The sequence below is a fragment of the Taeniopygia guttata genome, chromosome 3 (genome assembly GCF_048771995.1).
Source record: "Taeniopygia guttata chromosome 3, bTaeGut7.mat, whole genome shotgun sequence".
Classification (NCBI taxonomy): Eukaryota; Metazoa; Chordata; class Aves; order Passeriformes; family Estrildidae; genus Taeniopygia; species Taeniopygia guttata.
In genome coordinates this window covers 3,811,008-3,831,101 of record NC_133027.1, presented here as the reverse complement: position 1 = coordinate 3,831,101, position 20,094 = coordinate 3,811,008, and the positions used below count along the sequence as shown (strand labels likewise).

General features: G+C 43.5%; 2 protein-coding genes across 3 annotated transcripts; both read right to left on the bottom strand.

Moving 5' to 3' along the window:
- Window positions 1-515: 515 nt before the first annotated feature.
- On the bottom strand, window positions 516-3,951 carry LOC115494689 (gallinacin-9). Of its 2 annotated transcripts, XM_072926274.1 has the most exons (3): window positions 3,793-3,951; window positions 1,327-1,456; window positions 516-746 (listed from the first exon to the last, which is right to left on the bottom strand). In XM_072926274.1, exons 1-3 carry the CDS (start codon window positions 3,848-3,850, stop codon window positions 731-733), a joined length of 204 nt encoding a protein of 67 aa, XP_072782375.1. In that variant the 5' UTR covers window positions 3,851-3,951; the 3' UTR covers window positions 516-730. The 2 variants fall into 2 exon arrangements, with proteins under 2 accessions (XP_072782375.1, XP_072782376.1); XM_072926275.1 differs by lacking the exon at window positions 516-746 and having other exon boundaries at window positions 1,323-1,456.
- A 6,604-nt stretch (window positions 3,952-10,555) lies between these two features.
- On the bottom strand, window positions 10,556-11,089 carry LOC115494687 (gallinacin-10). Its single transcript, XM_030269892.4, has 2 exons — window positions 10,937-11,089; window positions 10,556-10,692 (listed from the first exon to the last, which is right to left on the bottom strand). Exons 1-2 carry the CDS (start codon window positions 10,992-10,994, stop codon window positions 10,556-10,558), a joined length of 195 nt encoding a protein of 64 aa, XP_030125752.3. The 5' UTR covers window positions 10,995-11,089.
- Between the last annotated feature and the right edge of the window lie 9,005 nt (window positions 11,090-20,094).

Below are 20,094 nucleotides of genomic sequence, written 5' to 3'. Positions count from 1 at the left end.
GGGATGAGTCTTGGTGAGGAAAATCCAGGCTGATGGGCACACAGCCCACTGCCTCCAGACAGAGCAGTGCAGGGAAAACCAGTTTGACCAGTTTAGGATCCAGAGAAATTAAATTCCATGGATGTGATGTTGGTCTACACTAAATAGAGACAGCAGAGCAGAATCTTGTGAATGTGGTCACACACTTTCAAGCCTTTCTTCCACCCTGGGGTTTCTCTGTATTCCAAATATTTCAGGTTGGGCTGGCAGATGCAGCCCTGGAGAGGAGCAGAGGACTGAGCCTGTCTCCTGAATCCCAGCTCTGGGCTGGAATGGCAGCTGGAATGGACTCTAATGCTTTTCCAGTTATTAATATAAATGTGGCCACACAAATCACTGTGACACAGAGTGATTTAACAGGCCTTGATGACACATGGACTTACTGTAGTTAAATAAAATTCATTTACAGGCTGATTTTTATAGACAATAAAAAACAACAGAATCCACCCTGACATTCATGAGCAAGTATCAGCAACGTGGTTTCACAAGAACTTGCTTTTATTAGAATAGCAACTGCAAATATCTTTATTGGACAAGAACTCCTCCTCAGATGTTCCTGTGCTCCTGGGGGCCTCCACCCCCATGGGAAAGGTTCCCCAGGGCACCGAGGACAGCATCCATCGATATCAAAAGATGGGGGATGTCTCAGATGTCCAGAGCTCTTGTCTGAGTGGTCAGTGAGGCGCCAGATTTAGGAGCTGGGGGTCCTGCAGAGAAAAGACAGGTGCTTAGCTCATCCCCCAAACAAATAAATTATACTTTGACATCTCAGACCGCTGGAGACATCAGGGAACACATGATGGAGAGCTGGAGACTCTTTTGGGCTGGGCTGGTGTTTCTGGCCATAAGACAACCCAGAGAAAATACAGGATGGGGCTGTCACCTCTCAGCACACACCACAGCCACTCACTTGTGGCTGCTGATGCCCCAGAGTACCAGGGACACCTTCCACTATCCCAGCTCTAAGCCCCATCCAACCTGGCCTTGAAGAGCTCCCCACCCTCACAAGGACAAATTTCTTCTGAACCCAGATCTATTCTCTATCAGATTGAAGCCATCTCCCCTAGTCCTGTCACTCTCACAAACAGTCTGTCTTTTTCTCTGGAATATTCCAACACCACAAATGCTCTGCCTTGTTTTCACCACACACCAACCCCAGCAGTTAGCAGGCACGTTTTGGAGGCTGTAGGGGACTGGAGAAGGAGTTTGGATGCTGAAAAGGGGAAAAGCCCAGTGATTCTATTTGCTTTTGGTGCAGCAGCACTTCTCCAGAGGAATTTCTCTTACCATTTGCAGCATCTTAGCTTCCCACCACGGCAGGTCCCGATGTCGACCAGAGGAGCAGAGCAGGGCACGAAGGAGCAGGAGCCCCGGCTCTGCCGGCATGCGAGGGTGTCAGCGGTTTCCTGGCTGTAAGCTGCAAAAAAATAGGGAAAATTCATGTTTATTTTCAGTCCTGGAAGAGGACTTGAGACTGGAGGCATGAGATTTACCTGGCCCTGTGTTAAGGTTTTGTCATCATATTAGATTCTGTTCCTAATTTGAAAGGCATCACAGCTTTATTCTAAATCAGGTCTATAACATTTGAACCACTTTGTTGCAGTGGTTCTCGAATCCTTTCTCTTAATCACATATTGTTTGAGGATTACATATTTTTGATGTCACTCAGCTGATTTTAAAGCTACCATTAGGCTTTGTTTTCCCTCATTTCTTAAATTAAAAAGGCCTGTAGTGTTTTACACATATAATCTTTATGAAGAGATAGAAAATAACTGGTGGCCCTTTCCCCAGAAATCCTACTGGAATTTTACCAGTCCTGGTACATCCCTGGGGTCACAGGGAGTTTTGATACAAATAATACATTTTTGTGGTGCATGAAGTAGGAAAAGCCCAAGAAAGCAATGCCAGAACATGTAGTACAGATTTTGTCTCAATGGTTCTGCATTTTTTTTTTTGAGTAGACAAACTTTTGATGGTCTAAGAAAGCTGGTACAAATTTGAGACTACTGCAAATCAAATTGAGATAACTTCAGATGCTTCAAAGACACCCAAATAACCTGGAATGATACATGGGCTCCAAATCCACTTAATGCACATGGCCAATACAGAGTTCAGGCAAAAACCAACAGTCAGCATAACATTTTTCCCAAAAAGAGATGAAGTGTCCTAATCTAAAATACACAGTCAAGGACATGTGGGTGAGAATGTGAGAAGAGAAAGTTCTCATGTTGCTGGGTTACATATTCAGTATTATTCTAAGAATTGCCTCAATAAAATCTTCAGGGAATTGTTCATGTTGGAAAAGAGTCCTTGGATCCTCCATGAGCAGCGAGTCCAACATTCCCCAGCACTGCCAAGGCCACCACTGCCCCATGTCCCCAGCTGCCACATCCACATGGATTTTAAATCCCTCCTGGGCAGCTGTGCCAGGGTTGGAGAACACTTCTGGTGAACAAATGTTTCCAAATATCCAATCCAAACCTCCCCAGGTACAACTTGATGTAATTTTATCTTGTCCTGTCCCTGTTTCCTGAGAGCAGAGCCCGACCCCCTTGGCTGTCCCCTCCCGTCAGGGAGTTGTGCAGAGCCACAACGTCCCCCCTGCGCCTCCTTTTCTCCAGGCTGAGCCCCTTTCCAGCTCCCTCAGCCCCTCCTGGTGCTCCAGCCCCTTCCCCAGCTCCGTTCCCTTCCCTGGACATGCTCCAGCCCCTCAATGTCTCTCTTGTCAGGAGGGTCCCAGAGCTGTCCCCAGCACTGGAGGTGTCCCAGCAGTGCCAGCACAGGGGACAGCACTGCCCTGGCCCTGCTGCCACCCCAGAGCTGGGACAGCCCAGGTACCTTTGGCCTCTTGCCCACCTGGGCACCCCTGGCTCATGTCCAGCTGCTGTCAGCAGCACTTGCAGGGCCTTTTCCAGTTTTTGAGCTGCTTCACCCCAGCCTGGAGCTGCAGGGATTGATGTGAACAGCACTTGACCTTCTTGAACCTCACACAGTTTGCCTCATCCCATGGATCCAGCCTGTCCAGATCCCTCTGCAGAGGATTCCTGCCCTCCAGCATATCAACACTCCTGCCTAATTTGGTGTAATCTGCAAATTTGCTGAGGTTACCCTCCCTCCCCTCATCTGGATCATTCATTAAGATGTCAAACAGGACCAGTGTCAGTACTGAGCCCTGGGGAGTGACAGCCTCAGCTGGACTTAACTCCATTCCCCACACGTCTCTGGGCCTGGCCATCCTGACAGTTTTTAACCCAGTGCACCCATCCAAGCCATGAGCAGCTAGTTTCTCCAGGAAAACTCTGTGGGAAATGGTGTCAAGGATTTACCAAAATCCAGCTAGATACCTAATCCACTGAATGGGACACCTTGTCATAGAGGAGATCAAGTTGGTCAAGCAAGATCAGCTTTTCATGAACCAACACTGGCTGTGCCTGATCCCCTGGGTGCTCTGTACATGCCACATGAAGGTACTCAAGATGAGCTGTTCCAAAACCTCTTCTAGCCCCAAAGGTCATTACAGGACCATCATTTTTTTCTCATCTTGTCATCATATGCTAGAAAGAAGCCATCAGTATGACTATCAAGAACCTTGAATTGATAGCTTGAAAATTAGGACAATGACTAGGGAAGGGGAATTCTAATAGGAAAGTCATGGATTCCAGGAGCAGAGAAGTAATCCTCAGCACTGGGATCTAATGAACTTCTCTGCATCTTCACCTTTTGAGCCTCCATCTCATCTCTTTTCAGCCTTACCTGGAGCAGCCTGGAAGAGGAAGAAGAGAACAGCGACGAGGAAGAAAAGGATCCTCATGACTGCAGCTGGCAGCAAGGCAGCTTTGGCAGGGATGGAGACAACACCAGTGTGAACAGAAGCTGTCTGAGACCGAGCACAGGTGGTGCCTCTGCATATAAAGGCTCTGGGACAGAACAAGGTGGGTGGAGGAGTGGCTGCCTGGAGAACAGAGAGTTCATTGCCCTGTTCCCATGGAGATTGGTGAGGTAGGGAGATGTTGCAACCTCCCACGTTAGAAGATGCCCGACCTGAGCCATGGCCACATCTTGCTGGCTGACCCGAGCAGCCAAACCACCCCATGCCAGCTGGTGGGCTGCACCCAGGGAGGGCATGGGATTGGAGCAGGAGGGAGGTGGGTTCCTGGGATCTGCAGGGCTGCAAACCATGCAGAACTGATGGTGCCCTGTGGCTCTTGGCCATGGTCTTGTGCCAGCTTGTCCTCCCCCTCAGCCACCAGCCAGGGTGAGCAAAGGAGAAAACTCCTCCTTGGAGACAAGACCATGGGGTGACAGGGCAAGGGCTAATGGCTTCAAGCTGAAAGAGCAGGTTTAGATGAGATATTCAGAAAAATTCCTTCGTGCTGAGGGTGGTGAGACAGTGGAATGGGTTGTCCAGAAAAGCTGTGGCTGCTCCATCTCCCAGTGTTGAAGGAGAGGTAAGACAGGGCTTGGAGCAACCTGGGATAGTGGAAAATACTCCTACCCAAGCAGGGGCTTGGAAAGGGATTATCTTTAGGGTCCTTTCCAATCCAAACCATTATGTGATGATGAAGACAAATGCAGAAAACGATCAGAGATTTAATCCTTGCTTGGGCTGGAGTTGTAGGGCTGCAACAGAAGGAGACAGAGTAGGGCTGAAAGGGTCGTGGATATCACCCCTCCTGGTTATGAAACTGGCCGTTGTTCTGGTCTGCCAGGAGTTTTTCCAGCATGGTTCACAGCTCAGTCACTCTCTGTGTGACTTTATTTATGCTCTTTTATTTGTGACTTTATCCATGGATTTGTACCAAATGTCACAGAAGTCATTAAACAGAAAGGAGTGGAAGGGACACTGCTTTGTGTTGTGCCACACTGTCATACGAGACTGATCCTAATTCCCTTCAGCAACCCCTAAGATCTGTCCTGAAAACAATGATATCATAGTCTGAACCTTCTTCCCATAGCAAGTCTGCATGGAGTGTCTAAAATTACACATTCTTGCCCAAATGATCTGGGTTTAATGACATTTTCTCTTGCTGTCAACCACCTTGCTGAGTGTGGTTATGAAGAGACTCACATCTCTCCGAGTTTACAGATTCAACATATTGAATCCAGTTCTGTGTGGTGTGTCCACCTCTCTTATCATCTTGTAACTTACTTCTGTATCTGAAAATAAAATCTAATGTTTTTTTTCATGCATGTGAAGGTTCAGCCATACCTAAAATGGGCCAGAGGAAGTGCCACCAGAATTCTCTAAAGGTCTCTTAAACCCTTGTACTTGTTGCCAAGAAATGCCACTCCTGTGACATATGGAAACTGCAAGTGAACAGGACAAACCAAAAATCATCAGTGACACAAAGTCACAAGGGTGATTAATTATTTACTGCTTCAGCCAGAGCAGCAAACTGAAACGATGGAGAGCAAGAGCAGGGGTCAGCTCTGACTGCCCACAGAGGGCAGAGAGGTCTGTGCCTGCCGGGTATGCCAGCTGCTGCTGCAAGCTGGGTGGAGGGCATGAAAGGGCTTCAGGTTTTGGGTTTTTTTTAAAAAAAACACATTAATTCAATATATCAGGGCTAGGAACAAGAAAAACTCTTCTTGCGGATGGATGAGGAGGTTGAGAAGGGGCAACAGGACACAGGTGGCAAAGAAAATGAATTTTTACCCATATTTCATTGAGCCCACATCCTTGAGGAATATGGTGAGGGAATTAACCTTCAAATCCCTGCCAGGAGCTGTGAAAGCTGGGGTGGGCAGTGATGGTTTAGGGAAAGGCACACATTTTATTGAGCCACATTATTGAGCCAGAGGCACAGGCTCTAAAATGAGCTGTTGCTGTCATCTCTCCTCATTTATGTGTCCATGTGTGCCTGGAATTTTATTGAAGGGAGTCATGGGGAACACTGACCATCTCTCTGATTCCTGATTTGTGATCCAGGACATGGACACAACCCCACAACCCAAACCACTCTGAGCACCTGCCCAAAGTTTCAGACAGGCAGCTCATCCATCTGCACCCTCAGCTTCGCTTCTGGAAAGAAAAAGAAGGGAAATAATTGGAGTCCATGATCTTAAAACACAGCTAGCTGTAAGGAAACCATCAAGGGTGAAACTTACTTGTAGAAATAACAGGATTTAATGGAAAAGGGAAAAGTGCTTTTCTACTCCTTGCATAATCCCCCTCCTGCCTGTCCCAGACAGCAAAAGGGGCAGGGATATTTAATTTGGGGAGTGAGGCTGCTGAGCAAACCCTGCTGGGCCATGATGTCACAGATGGTTCAACGCTCTTTGGAACCAAACAACATCAGGGAGAGGGAAGGAAAGGGGGAATGGCTCCAGCTGGCGAGGGCAGCAGAGGAGGGCAGTGGGAGTTGTCTCACATGAGGCCAAGCCCAGGTTCCACTCAGGCTCATGGGGAGTGCAGGGGTGAGATGGACACTCAAGGGACTCTGTATAAATTGGGCACAAATGGAAGAATGAGCCTGGAGTGAGGGTGGCTGCTGGGCTGAAATGCCAGACCTTGATGGACATAAGGTCCAGCATTCAGAAACAGGAATGGAGACAATCCCTTTTGGAATAACACCTCTGTGATTTAAACACCAGAGATGTGTTTCATTGGGGTAGCAGGGAAATCTGAGGTTCTGTTCTGAATTTATCCAGATTTAATAACAGAGATTTTATTCAGGATGTTGTGGTTTAACCCAAGCTGGAAATTCAGCTTCAGGCAGCTCTTGCTCACTTCTGCCCTGGTGGGATGGGGAGAAAATCAGAGGAGTAAAAGTGAAAAAACTTGTGGGTTGAGATAATGACAGATTAATAGCTAAAACAAAATCTGTGCAAGCAAAGTTATTTATTCACCACTTCCCATGGGCAGGCAGGTGTGCAACCATCTCCAGGAGAGCAGGAATCCACCACAGGTAACAGTGACTTGGGAAGAAAAACTCCATCACTCCAAGTGTCCCTTCCTTCCTTGTTTTTCCTGCAAGTTTTATTGCTGAGCATGACCCCACAATATCCCTTGGGTCACCTGGGGCCAGCTATCCTGGCTGTGTCCCCTCCAAAATCCTGGTCACCCCCACCTCTTGTTGGTGGAGTGAGGAGCAGAAAAGGCCTCGACTGAGTCCTGCTCAACCATAACAAAAAACATCCCTGAATTATCAGCACTGTTCCCAGCACAAACACAAACCACCACCCCATACTGGGAAGTAAATAAAATCCATCCCAGCCAAAACCAGCACACAGAAGGAACTTGAGGGATGTAGAACAAATCATCAGTGTCTGTTTTTTCAGTTGGACATGTCCAGGCTATGGGCAGTGAGATATCCTTGCTACAGTGTATTCTTTAAATATTGAATTTTGTGACTCCTGTTTAAAACAGGTCTGATGTTTTAAAACCCAGTCTATACATCACCCAAAATCTTGTCTCTGTGGAGTAATAGTTCAGGTCCCATTGTGTTAATAAATTCAGGTGTGTGTGTGTGTGTATTTTTAATACATATATATTATATTATATTATATTATATTATATTATATTATATTATATTATATTATATTATATTATATTATATTATATTATATTATATTATATTATATTATATTATATTATATTATATTATATTATATTATATTATATTATATTATATTATATTATATTATATTATATTATATTATATTATATTATATTATATTATATTATATTATATTATATTATATTATATTATATTATATTATTCATATATTATTTTAGATAGATATATTATATATATTATAAAATTATATATATTATATAATTATATTATATAATTATATATAGATATAATTTGTAATACTGATGGTGTTTATTGGTTGCCATACAATTATCCTCTGTGTCAAGGGTTGCCTGTAAAGTTCTTCCCTCTCGGCTTTCACTCCTGTCATCCTAAATGCTTTATTACCATCATCAAAACTGGTTGCTCCTTTAGTCATTCCCTTTCCCAAATCCTTTGGCAATATATGAGATTGCACAGACTCATTTAAAAAATACTGCCTCACTCTGAGCCTTGAGTCAAAACCAGAGAGGAAATTACTGTGAGTAACAACAAAGATCACAGGTTTTGGTTTAAGAAAACCTTTATTTTCATGTGTGAATAAAATAATTATATATATATTGCTTCACATCCTCCAAGAGCTGCATGAACCTGATGTGATTGAACCTCCAAACACCCCTGTGAGGTAGGCTGGAATAGGTGGCCAAGGAGCCAAAGTGGCTTGAGTATTAAAAGCAAAAAGGGAGTGACTTCAGCGAGGAAAAACCCGGATCTCCAGAAGCGGTGTGCTAACAGGACATGCCCTCTGGAAGCTTCTTTTAAAGCTCATTTGCAGGAGGCTTTAGCTAGAGGAGGAATCCATGAAAATCAGCTCCTCAAGGCAGTGGAAATGTTGCTGGTCCGAGGGCTCTGATCCAGGAAAGCCTTTTCTTCTTACTCTGCCAAAATCCTGCAAAGATACAAAGGGTCTTGTTATTGTGCTGCAGTGCCACCTCAGCTCACTCTCTAAAAGCCTCAATACCTCCTAATTACCTTTCAAAATGAACCTACAGGGTGGGTTCAGCCTGCAGGTTTAAAAACCTACATCTCTGTGTGTGTTGGGTGTCCAGGTCTGCAGATTTCCAGTGTATAAGAACTGTGGCCACTGGCAAATGAGTTATATGACCACTTGTAATGACTATTTTTTTCAGTTTACACCAAAATAAAAATTGGGGATTTAATGTGGTTACTGAACAGGCAAGTCTAGTGCCTTCTGAAGTGGTCTGGGGTATCTGCTTGGCCTCCAGACCATCATCTCTCTTTTCTGAAAATCAGTGTTTTCCCTTAGAGCTAACTCAGCCAGATACATTGATATGATTTAAATACTCCAATACAGCTCAAATGCCACTAAACATCTCAATGTGTCCTGCTGAATCAAACACTCCATGTCTAAATTCAAAGATTTGTTTTCAAGCAACCTGAGTTGGGAAAAAATATTTATATTTTACTTTAGAATACTCTGTTGGTTTTAACTTCTACTCTTGTATTGGTCAGCTCAGCTGGAAATCAAATAGCCAATATAAGAACTTTAATCCTGAACACTAACATCCATCAGTATCAGGTACATTCTTCCAAAAAAGAATATTTCTGTAAGAAAATTACACCTGAAACCAGACTCGAGAGGTCTTGTTCCTTTCCCAGGCTCAGTTTTCTTTTTGTTAAGTCTAGCAGATGTTCTGACAGAAATCTGATGTTTGAGCTCTCCCATCTGCTCCTACCAGTCCATTTGCTATCAGTGGAAATTGCTTCCCAAGGAGGATGAGTGGTCACAGAAAGTGAAGGATCACATCATTCCTTTGCAAAATCATCTAATATCAGATTCCTTCTGTTCCATTTACTTTCCTGAATTCCCAAATGCATCCTTAGCATCTTATTCTCCTGGCAACAAACCTGTCCTATTATTGGAATTACTTGGGTTTCCTGAAACCACTGAGGATTCCCACTTGCTGAATAAATGCATAAAACATTTTGCTAGAACCATCTCATCAGATTTCTTCCATTTATGGGAACCTTTAAGCCCTGGAAATCCTATAAATAACAGAATCACAGTAAGGAGTTCTGGAAAATTCAGACATCACAGATCTGAGCTCTCCCTTTGTTTTGAGCCAAGGTCTGTCCTGTCACATCAGTGGCTGGGGATCTGCCTGAACATCGTGGCTGGGATAAATTTTATCATCACACCAGTCCTCTTCATCAAAGGTACAGGAACCTCTCCTAATCTGGTGCTGCATTTGGGGGTGTGAATGTCACTGCAGCTGGCAGGGATCATCTCATGGCCATTAATGGAACAAATATATTCTATGAATTTAAGTAGCTGGAGAATATGTTTTATTTTAAGCTGAAGAGCATTCCCCAAAAGCATGTTCAAAACCTTAAGGAAAGAAAAAAATCTACCTATGAGGGAAACTCCAGACATTATTAGAAAGTGGTTTCCAAGGTCAAAAGTTAAATGCACACCCAAGTCCCCACTCACTGACAAATTCACTCCTCTTTGCCCTTGTAAGAGCTGTGCAGTGGTGGGAGGAAGGAGAGATGGGGAGAGGTTAAAAAGCAGAGTTCTGTGAACACTTTTACCTCTTTAAATGTACATTTTCTAGGTAAATTTTTAAATAAAAACAAGAGGGATGATAAAAAGCTTCCTCTGATGGGTATAAATACTGTGAAGTATTTTCCTAATAATTTCTTGAAAAAACTTTCTTTTCCCATAAAAATTCAAAACAAAGTGAAAAATACTGAATTCTTGGACATTTTGACTGTTCTGAACCCTTTCTCCCATACACAATTTCCATCCAAATGAATTTTCTCCCTAAACACGCACCAGCATCATACATGTGTTCCTCCTCCCTTGGGGCTTTCCCAACAAGGGTTGTCCTGCAAGCCCCTCTGAAGTTTTGCTGATTATTCAGAGAAATAGTGGATAAAACAGGGGACCTTCTGAGGCCTCTGGGATGTTTTGTCACCTACTTGGAGCAGCAGTTGAGCAGCCCCCCGTGGCACGTCCCTGTGGCAGCGAAGGTGGGTGGGCACGCCCCAGCACGGCAGAATCTTCCCTGGCTCCGGCACTCAACAGTGTCAGCAAAAAGAGGGTCTGCAGAACCTGTGGGGAGTGGCAGGAGTTAAAATCTCAGCTTTCTGCCTGAAATGATGAGAGGTAAATGTTCAACAAATGTTCATGTGTTGTCTTTTTTAGCAAGAGGGGCATTCTGAGTGCAGATGCTCCTCATCCCACCACTGCACCGGCCCCGTGGCATCAGATTTTGCCTTTCAGCTGATGGTGGCTTTTCCCTCCCTGTGAACACTCTTATGCTTACAAACCCTTTTATAGGAGTTTTGCTTCGCACCTGAAGTAGCCTGGAAGAGGAGGAGGAAGACAGCGAAGAGCAGGTAGAGGATCTTCATGGCTGTCAGCTGCTGGTGGATTGTGAGGTCCTGAAAAGCTCCTGAAAGACCAATGATGGCTGAAGCTGGCTTGAGCAAGGGCTGGGACAGACATCCAGTATTTATAGGGCCCGTGGGGTTGTGTAAGTGTGACAAGTCAATGAGTAACTGCCATGAACTTTCTGGAGAGGGACTGGACCCCTTATCACATGTGGTAGTGAACGTGTTGCAATCCCCCAAGGGTGAATTTCCACTTCATGTGTCAGTAATATAATCTGACCATCAGCCAAGCCTGACTGAGCTGCACCAATTTTCACGGCTTTTGGAAACCTCTTCCCAACACAAGCACCAGGATGGGTCTGGGGGACTTGGAAGTCAGTGACCATTGGAGTGGGGACCCAGCTTTGATCCTGGATTCATCTCTCACTGACAGTTCATGTAACATTTTGTCTCCATTTCCCCATCCCTGTAGCAAGGTGGATGTCAAAAGCAGAGGAAAGCATTGGGAAAGACTTGAGGTGATGCAACTGTTCTTTGTCAGTTTTTAAACGGGTCTCAGGACAGCCTCACCCACTGCAGGGGACTGACACAAAGCTCTCCCCCTCCTTCAGTCCTCACTTGTATCATAGAATCACAGAATGGTTTGGGTTGGAAGGGACCCGAAAGATCATCTCATTCCAGCACCCCTGCCATGGTCAGGGACACTTCTGCTAGAAGAGGTTGCTTCAAGCCCCATTTAGCCTGACATTTCATCCCACATCATTTCCACTGCTCTACCTTCAGCCTTAAGGTGCAAATTCTGACTTCTTTGCATTCAGTTCGTTTGTCCATATTAAAAACCACAGGAGTTAAGAGTTCTAACACTCACTAATATATCTATTTTCTTTTAAAGGGAATAAACTTCTTCATATACATGCACAAGTTTGTGATGCAATGCCAAATATTTCCCTTCTTATTGCCCTAGAGGTTGGGAGAACGGACTGATTCCACCAGAATCACATCTGACATAATGCTTTGAAGGGCAACATCTGGGATTTCACTTCAGAGCATGATCCCCGTGGCTGTAAATTTTATTAAAAGGAGATCAATGCGGGGAAGGTTCTTCTTCCCAAAATCCTGGACTAATAAACAACTTAAACACTGTCACAGCCCAGGTGTTTCTGCAGTTCTTACCTCTGACATTCTGGTTCAGTGATTTGCTTCCTTATTACCTCATTCCTTATATTTAACTCAGAGTTAATGGCATTTTTGTTCCAAGAATTGTTTGAAGGATGAAAACATTACTGAGGTTTATGTTTAATTTGCATGGTAATGGGCCAGCTTGAGCAGCTGAGAGAGAAGTAACAAGGTGAGTTTATGCAGCAAATAACAGCAAGATAAACACTGATTTCCCTCTTGCACTCATAAAATCTAATTAACCAAGAAATGCGAGGCCTTCCTTTTTTTATCCTTCTTTTTTTTTTTTTTTCTGGTACCCTTGCCTTGAAAATTATTTTTTTCTTTTGCCAGCGACTCTCCAGCTTTTCCCATTTCTAATGGAGAAGAAATGTAATTTGTCACCCCTCTCCTTTCTCTTTAGTGGAATACAGAAAGGCAAATGCCTGACCTGCAACACCATCATGAATAAACCCAAAAATAAACCCCTTTTGTTTTTCTCAAGACCCTTTGAAATGTTAATTCCCCTCACCTGTCTTTCACACAGACAGAACAGTTTGGAGTGTTGTGCAAGTGGAAGCACTTGTCCATAAGACATCCAAGTTAGGGAGGAGGGGTGTTTTTCCCAAATAAAATCAGAGTGTGGCACCAGGGAAGGTTGTGACTACTTTTTGTTATTTGAAAAAACTCCACTCAGTTCCATGGCTTTACTTTTTCTCTCCTCTGGAAAAGAGTCAATCTAATATTAGAGTTAAATTATTTAAATGTTATATGTATGGATTGCCATAGCACTCAGATTTTGCTGAACAGCCTCATTCCTTGCAGAAGGAGAAGCCCTCTAGGAAACAGGGAAGAAGATTTTTGCAATGAGGGTGGCAAAACACTGGCACAGGCTGCCCAGAGGGGTGGAGGATGCCCCTGGAAACAATCAAGGATGGAGCTAGGAAAAATCTGGTGTAGTGGAAGGTGTCCCTGCCCCTGGCAGGGGGTTGTAATGAGATGAGCTGTGAGGTCCTTTCCAACCCAAACTCTTCAAGGATTCCATGATTCGATGAAAGCGACCAGCACTTTGAGCCCTGTTAGCACAGGCAACCCGAAAATGTCGTGCAGAGCAAGAGGAAAATTCCATGACTTTGACTTCTAACAAAAACAAAGACAGGAGCAAACTGGTTGCTTGAAACCAGGCAAAACTTGTATAAAACAGGCAAGGAGCAGAACAATTCATGCAGCACAGCAGTGACCTGGGGCTGGAACAAGGAAGTGTGTGCATGGAACTCTATCCCACAGTACCCAGGGCCAGGATGAAGTCCTGGAGATCTTTGTTGAACATTAACTTCCACACATGAGCTGGGAAGTCAAGGAGCTGCAAGTACCCATCCCAGAGAAATCAAGTTCTCTAAGCAAAGAGGAGCTGGGGGGTCTTTGCAATTAAATTTTCCTGAATTTTGCCCCAGCAACCCCTTTCCAAAGGTGATACTGCAAGGAAAATCTGAAATGTTGAGTGAGGAAAACCTTTGCAAACAGCATTTCAAGCTGATTTTTCAGTCTTCTGCAAGATGGGTTTTTCTTCTCTTGTTGCCTCCTTGGGTAACAAACCCCCATAATAATTCACAAGCAGCACCATACATGATGTGATATAGGAGGGGTTTGCCTCAGTGTTTTCTCATAAGTGTGACTCATCAGCTAATGACAGATAAAAAGAAGTCTAAGAACCACTGTGCTTTTGAGAAAGGTTGTTTAAAATAGGGTACATGTATTTGGATGATGGCAAAACTTCATTTTACCATTGTAAATATGAATATGTCTTTAAAATCTCGTAGGCACATGGTTATTTCAGAAATCATGTGTTTATGTTCCATTAAAACCAAATGCATGTTAAAACATAATCCAGTATTCTCTTGGCTTTTCTAATGATAGTGCAAAGCATTATTATAGAATTATAGAATTATGGAAGGTGTGAGAAATTAATTTATAGAAAACTCTGGAAGCCTGACAGAAAGCTCACTTAGTATACATATGTATGCAAACTTTGAGACGAAAAATGCTGACTTAGAAATACCATAGAATAAAACAAACATTGTTGTGAGATTTTTTTCCCTTCAAATAAGAGGGGGAAATGTAAAAAATAAATTTATAAAAATTCTCAAAGCCTAACAAAAAACTCACATCGTATACATCTGTATACAAACTTTAAGATAAAAATACTAACTTAAAAATGCCATAAGATAAACAAACATTGTTGAGAGAAAAATTGAACTAGAAACAAGTTTCAAAAGATGGCCTTATAAATAAGACTAGATAATTAAAAAAAAATAAAACTATGAAAGATGCAATGTAGGAAGACCCATGAAAAGTAATTTTAGATAATTAACTTCAAAGTATTTACAACATAGTGTAATTAAAGCTAATAGACCAAGAAACACTTATATTCTAATTTAAAAATAGTTATCTTCTAATTGTGATAACATAAATTATAACATCTATATTGTCTCACCCTTAACATGAGACTAAAAATAGAATAAAAGTTTTTAAAACACCTCTCAGTTGCCCCATCTCTGAGTCAGAAAAGAACATAATTCAACAGGAAGGGACCTTTATGATCATCCAGTTCCACCTCTGCCATGGGCAGGGACACCTTCCACTAGCCCAGGTTGCTCCATGTGGAACAGTCTGGTCTAATGGAAGGAGGAACATCCTTGGAACTGTTTAAAACCAGGTTGGATGAGGCTTAGAGGAACCTGGGGTAGTGGAAGGTGTCCCTGCCCATGGCAGGGAGTTCAGACTGGATGGTCTTTAAGTTCCCTTCCAGCCCAAACCATTCTGTGGTTCCATGTTTCCCCCCTTTGACATGATGCTGCTAAGGGCATGTGGAAGAGGTTTTACAGTGATTTCTGTGAGCCAGAGAGAAGTTTGATAAGAAGATCCGTGTTTACCCCTGAAAGAATTTTCTACAAAGGTTGTTGACATTGAAAGCAAGCAACAAAGAAAGATAAATAAGAGAAACCTGCAACTGCCTATTCCAATAAGCACTTTGTTTGTCTCGTCACCAATGAGTGAAGTGTAAACTTATAAGCTTTGTAAGAATGTATAAAGAGCATGCATGCTAAAATAAAAACAAATAAAAACTCTTTGAAGCCTTGTGAAAATGGTGTGTGCTGCTTTATATTGTCTCCGTCTCAACTATGACAAGGGTACAATGAGAACAGGAAAATGAGGGCCAAAAGTGCTTGAAAATTAAAATTTACTAGTGAACATCCTCTAATGGATACACTTGGCTCTCACACACGATATTCCCACACGCCACTTGTCATTAGAGTGGTTTGTGCCATTTCCCATGGGCTAAATGGGTGCACAGGGCAGGTTTTACCTTTGTTTCTCCATCAGTCCTCACTGCGCTTGGCAACAGCTACAAACGTCTCCTATAAAAGAAATATCCTAAAATTTTTAGATGAGGAGAAATACAGCAGATCAGTTAATGAATCCTGGTGTGTGAGACATTGGCTGGTGTCACTGACAGGGCACAAGGGGAGGCCCCTGCGTGTGGCAAGCACATTTCTCTCCCTCTCAGGATTTTTCATAGAGGTGCAGAGAGAGAAATGAAAGAGAAAACAATTTCTCTTTCTGCTCATTGTTTTTCCTATGTGGAATGTGTTTGGAGAATTGTTTACCTGGAGTGAGTGCTTGATTGGATTCTGGTGAGGATTTTTGGGCCTGATGGCCAATCCAACCCACCTGGGGCTGGACTCTCGAGAGAGGGTCACGAGTTGTGTTAGAGACAGAGTCAGAGAAAGTAGTATGTAGTTTTAGTATCCTCCTTTTATATAGTATATTAATGTATTTTAGCATAGTTATAATAAGGAAATCCTTCAGCCTTCTGAATTGAGTCGGACATCGTCATTTCTTCCCATTGGGTTTGCCTGCATTTACAATATCTGCACATTTAAGGTTCAGGGATGGTTTTGTGCTGAGGTCTGGGAACCTGGTCAATTATTAGCTGCCCTTGGCTGCTTTGTTCTCAGCTGCTTGTGCCTTCCTGTTGCAATCCAGACACTGAGTCAACATTAAATAGAAATTTAAATGACAGCACTCAACACCAGCTGGGAGAATGTACTGTCCTCTGCACCTCTAAGCTAAAGGGAAATTCCTCTGTGGAGGGGAGGGTGAGAAGGAATAATAATGAGTGTTGGAGAGGAAGGAGGAAGGCAGGATCTCCTGTAGGTTGTGGAGAAAAGATTGGTACTTCTCTGGTCCTGATGAGGAGTTCCCTGATCTGTCACACAGCCCTAGTGCCGCTACTTTTCCTGAAAAATACTGAGACTTCTGTGTGGATGGTATCCTACAGAATAACACAGAAGCCTTAATATTTAAGAGTTATTGTACAATTGATGATGAGCTAAAACACCAGAAGTGTCTTCATTAGACAGTGAGCAGGGTATAAATACTTCCCTCTGTGCACCATTTAAATGTCTACTCCCATGGTGTATTGGGTAGGTTCTACTGCCTTTGGCACCACCATCAACAAAAATAGAATCATGGAACTTCACTGGTTCTTGTTAGATAGGAAGCTGCTAATGCTGCAGCCACAAGAATTTGATTAATATATATTTATATCTATAATCACTCAAATCAGCATGGCATTGACCTTCTCCTTGTTTTCATCTGAGCAGACAACTCCCTTGTGCCTGCTGCATCCAAGATCACATTACAATTTATTGAGCTGCAGCTAATTCAGGTAGCAGAGTGTGAGCAGTGATTCAAGATGTGACCACTGAAAACTCACCATCTGCGATATTGAGTTATTAGAACAGCCCTGGCAGTTTTGCCCTCTGCCAGCCCTCTGCCAAATTTCCTGGCTGTCTCAATGATTAGTCCTGGCTAGGAACTATTCCAGCAGGCAGACCGGTGTGGTCACCTTGGACTGGAAGCCAAAAATTGCACAATATGGGTATGGTCAAATGATGTCATCTCATAACCCAGAGAAAGGCACTGTTATGAGTCCAGAAGCTTTCCAGAGTGTATTTGCAACTAATCATATTGTAATTATTGCATATTGCAACTGACAGAATGAGAGGACACAGTCTTAAGCTGCACCAAGGGAAATATTGACTGGACATTAGGAAAAAATTTTTTACAGAAATAATGATCAAACACTGTAATGGCCTGCCCAGGGAGGTGGTGGAGTCACCATCCCTGTATGTGTTTAAAAGAGACTGGATGTGGCACTTGGTGTCGTGGTTTAGTTGAGGTGTTAGGTGTTGGACTTGATGATCTTAAGGGTCTCTTCTAACTTAATGATTCTGTAATTCTGTGCATTATTCATATTTGTCTGGTTTGGCACCAGATGCAAATGTGCCTTTTATAAGATGCTTAATCAAGTGTCCTTCTCCCCCGCCTCATGGTTCAGGTGTCTTGAATTCCTCTGTCCTGCTGCTAGCATTTCTTCTGCTATAAATGAATAACAATAACAATAACAATAACAATAACAATAACAATAACAATAACAATAACAATAACAATAACAACAATACTTTTGAGATCTAAATATCCATCTTCTACACAGGTCAGTATCCTGATCAAAGTTTGGAATTGCATGGAGTTTCATTCCTGTCGCTGCTTGGATGCCACTGTCCCTAAGAGAAATCACAGTGATTAAAGATGTCTAAATCCCACTCTGTGAGTCAATCACTGCAGATCTCCACTTGTACAGATGGCACACAGTGAGGGATAACACTAAAAGAAAAGGTATCACTAATCTAACAGAAAAGTGTGTCCATTCAGTTAGAAAAGATGGCTTGAACTATCACATCACAGGATGGTTTGGGTTGGAAGGACCTTAAAGAACATCCAGTCCCACCCCGATAAGCAAGGCCACCTTTCACCATCCCAGGTTGCTCCAAACCCTGTGCAACCTGTCCTTGGACACTTCTAAAGAGCAGAGAAAACCAGCTACCTGGAGGAGTCACCTGAAATAATTAGATGCTTTGATTTACTCAGTTACATCATTTCCAGCCCTCTGTAAAGCAGCCCACAACTTTGAAGGTCAATATCAGGGACAAAACCCAGTTGTGCAAACCATGACATCATCAAGCACATCACCAATTTCCAATGAGGCATTGTGTAATGCAGGGACCAGAGCTGGGGGTGCCATTTGCTTTCTCACACCCAGTGGACCCCATCTCCTGGGGACAAGAAGTGGCAGTGCCTCGTTCTTCACTTGTTCCTATATCACCTAATTGTTTGTTTCCCAGGTTCCAGTTTAAATTTCAGTTAGTTTTTTCTTGAAACATTATTTCCTGGAATTAGTTTTTCCTGGAACTACACCATTTGAGGACTGAAAGCACTTTTTAGATCACCATGTTATTTCTTAGGAGTTACAGAGACAGGACTCTGAGCATTTCCTTGATATCTGATGTCCTTTAAATATCTCCTTGGGATAAACATGAGGGTGGTAAGGCCTGGCACAGGTTGCCCAGAGAAGCTGTGGCTTTCCCTGGATCCCTGGAAGTGTCCAAGGCCAGGCTGGACAGGGCTTGAAGCAACCTGGGACAGTGGAAGGTGTCCCTGCCCATGGCAGAGGTGGAACTGGATGATCTTTAAGGTCCCTTCCAACCCAAAACTTTCCATTCTGTGATCTATCAGGTTAACCTCTGGTAGCAGCAGGTAAATATACTTTCTGCCTCTCCTTTCACTTAATCTCTTTCATTTCATCTCTCCATTCATGGTTATTTTTTCCCCACCACACTGGTCTCCATGCTGGAGGTTTGTCCAGCTGGGAGCAGGGCTGACTTTGCAGCAGCTGTACAGTTCCAGCATGGAAGAATCCCTCACAAAACATGGAATCCAGAGTTAATTTTTCATCTCCCTTCTTCAAAGACATGTTGACATGGCATAAACCATCCTGACTCTCATCTGCTGAAGTTTACAAAATGTTCAAGATGATTTTCAATGACCCCAAGCCGCCTCTGCACAGAGGTCTCCACAGAGCCACGCAGGGCTAATAGCTCCTGCTCCCCTGTGCATGACTTTCCTGGGAAACCATGTCTTGAACAGCAGCACCTCACCCCCTCCTTCAAGGGTGGGATTCCTCCTGGGTAATGAGCCACACACTTCTAGGAAACTGAAGTTTGGCCTTTGGAAAGGCCAAGACTTCCTAGCAGCATTAGGGGCTGCATGTCTCAAGTCATCTGCACATTTTCACTCCCACGCCTTTGCTGGGGGTATAAAACAGAGTTTAACCCACCTTTTACCCCCATCTCCAGCCCTCCAGAGGGGCAGTGAGGTTGAGTTTGTGGGTGTGGGTGCAAAGGTCCTTTCCAGCCCAAACCATTCTGTGATTCTGAGGCACCAAGGGTGGCTGGCCACATCTATACTGTTAAATTCCTTCAGCTTCAGGGACAGGTGGCTGGATTAAAACTATCCACAGGGAGTGGTTCCTAGCCCATACCAACCCCCATGGATTTGTGACAGTTGTTCTGGGCCCAGATTGAGCCAGTTTAGCTGATATTACAGGGCCAGGCCCTGAACCTCTGTCCCTACATTGCTTTGCTGCCCCAGGACATTTTGTTATGGATGTTCTCACAGGTGATAAGCTTTTCCTTCCCTCCTGCCTCTCCACTCACTCCTCCTGCCCCAGGACACTCAGCAATTCTGCTGGTACATTATTTGGCAAAGCTGTTGCAATCACACCACAAGTAAGTGAAATCTCTGGCTTTTACCCTAAAATCTAATTTGCCTTTCGGATTACAGCAGTTCTGTATTGAATCAGCCATTTCCACCATGCAAAGGACATAGATCTTATGCAATGACTTAGTTGCAAGGACAATTTTGGTTACAGGAATATGATATAAAATCTCAGAAGCTTAAAGGAAGGAAGGAAGGAAGCAGCCAAGCTGTTGGATCAAATCCCATTTGCAGACAGCTCCTGTTCTTACACAAGGGACAAAATCCCAGGGAAAAGTTCAGGCAA

Excerpts from the sequence above, each read along its gene's own strand:
- LOC115494689 (XM_072926274.1), bottom strand. The coding sequence starts at position 3,850 with ATGAGGATCCTTTTCTTCCTCGTCGCTGTTCTCTTCTTCCTCTTCCAG. Across the intron at positions 1,457-3,792 it reads CCTCTTCCAGGCTGCTCCAG|CTTACAGCCAGGAAACCGCT; the intron begins GTAAGGCTGAAA and ends ATTTTTTTGCAG.
- LOC115494687 (XM_030269892.4), bottom strand. The coding sequence starts at position 10,994 with ATGAAGATCCTCTACCTGCTCTTCGCTGTCTTCCTCCTCCTCTTCCAG. Across the intron at positions 10,693-10,936 it reads CCTCTTCCAGGCTACTTCAG|GTTCTGCAGACCCTCTTTTT; the intron begins GTGCGAAGCAAA and ends CACTCCCCACAG.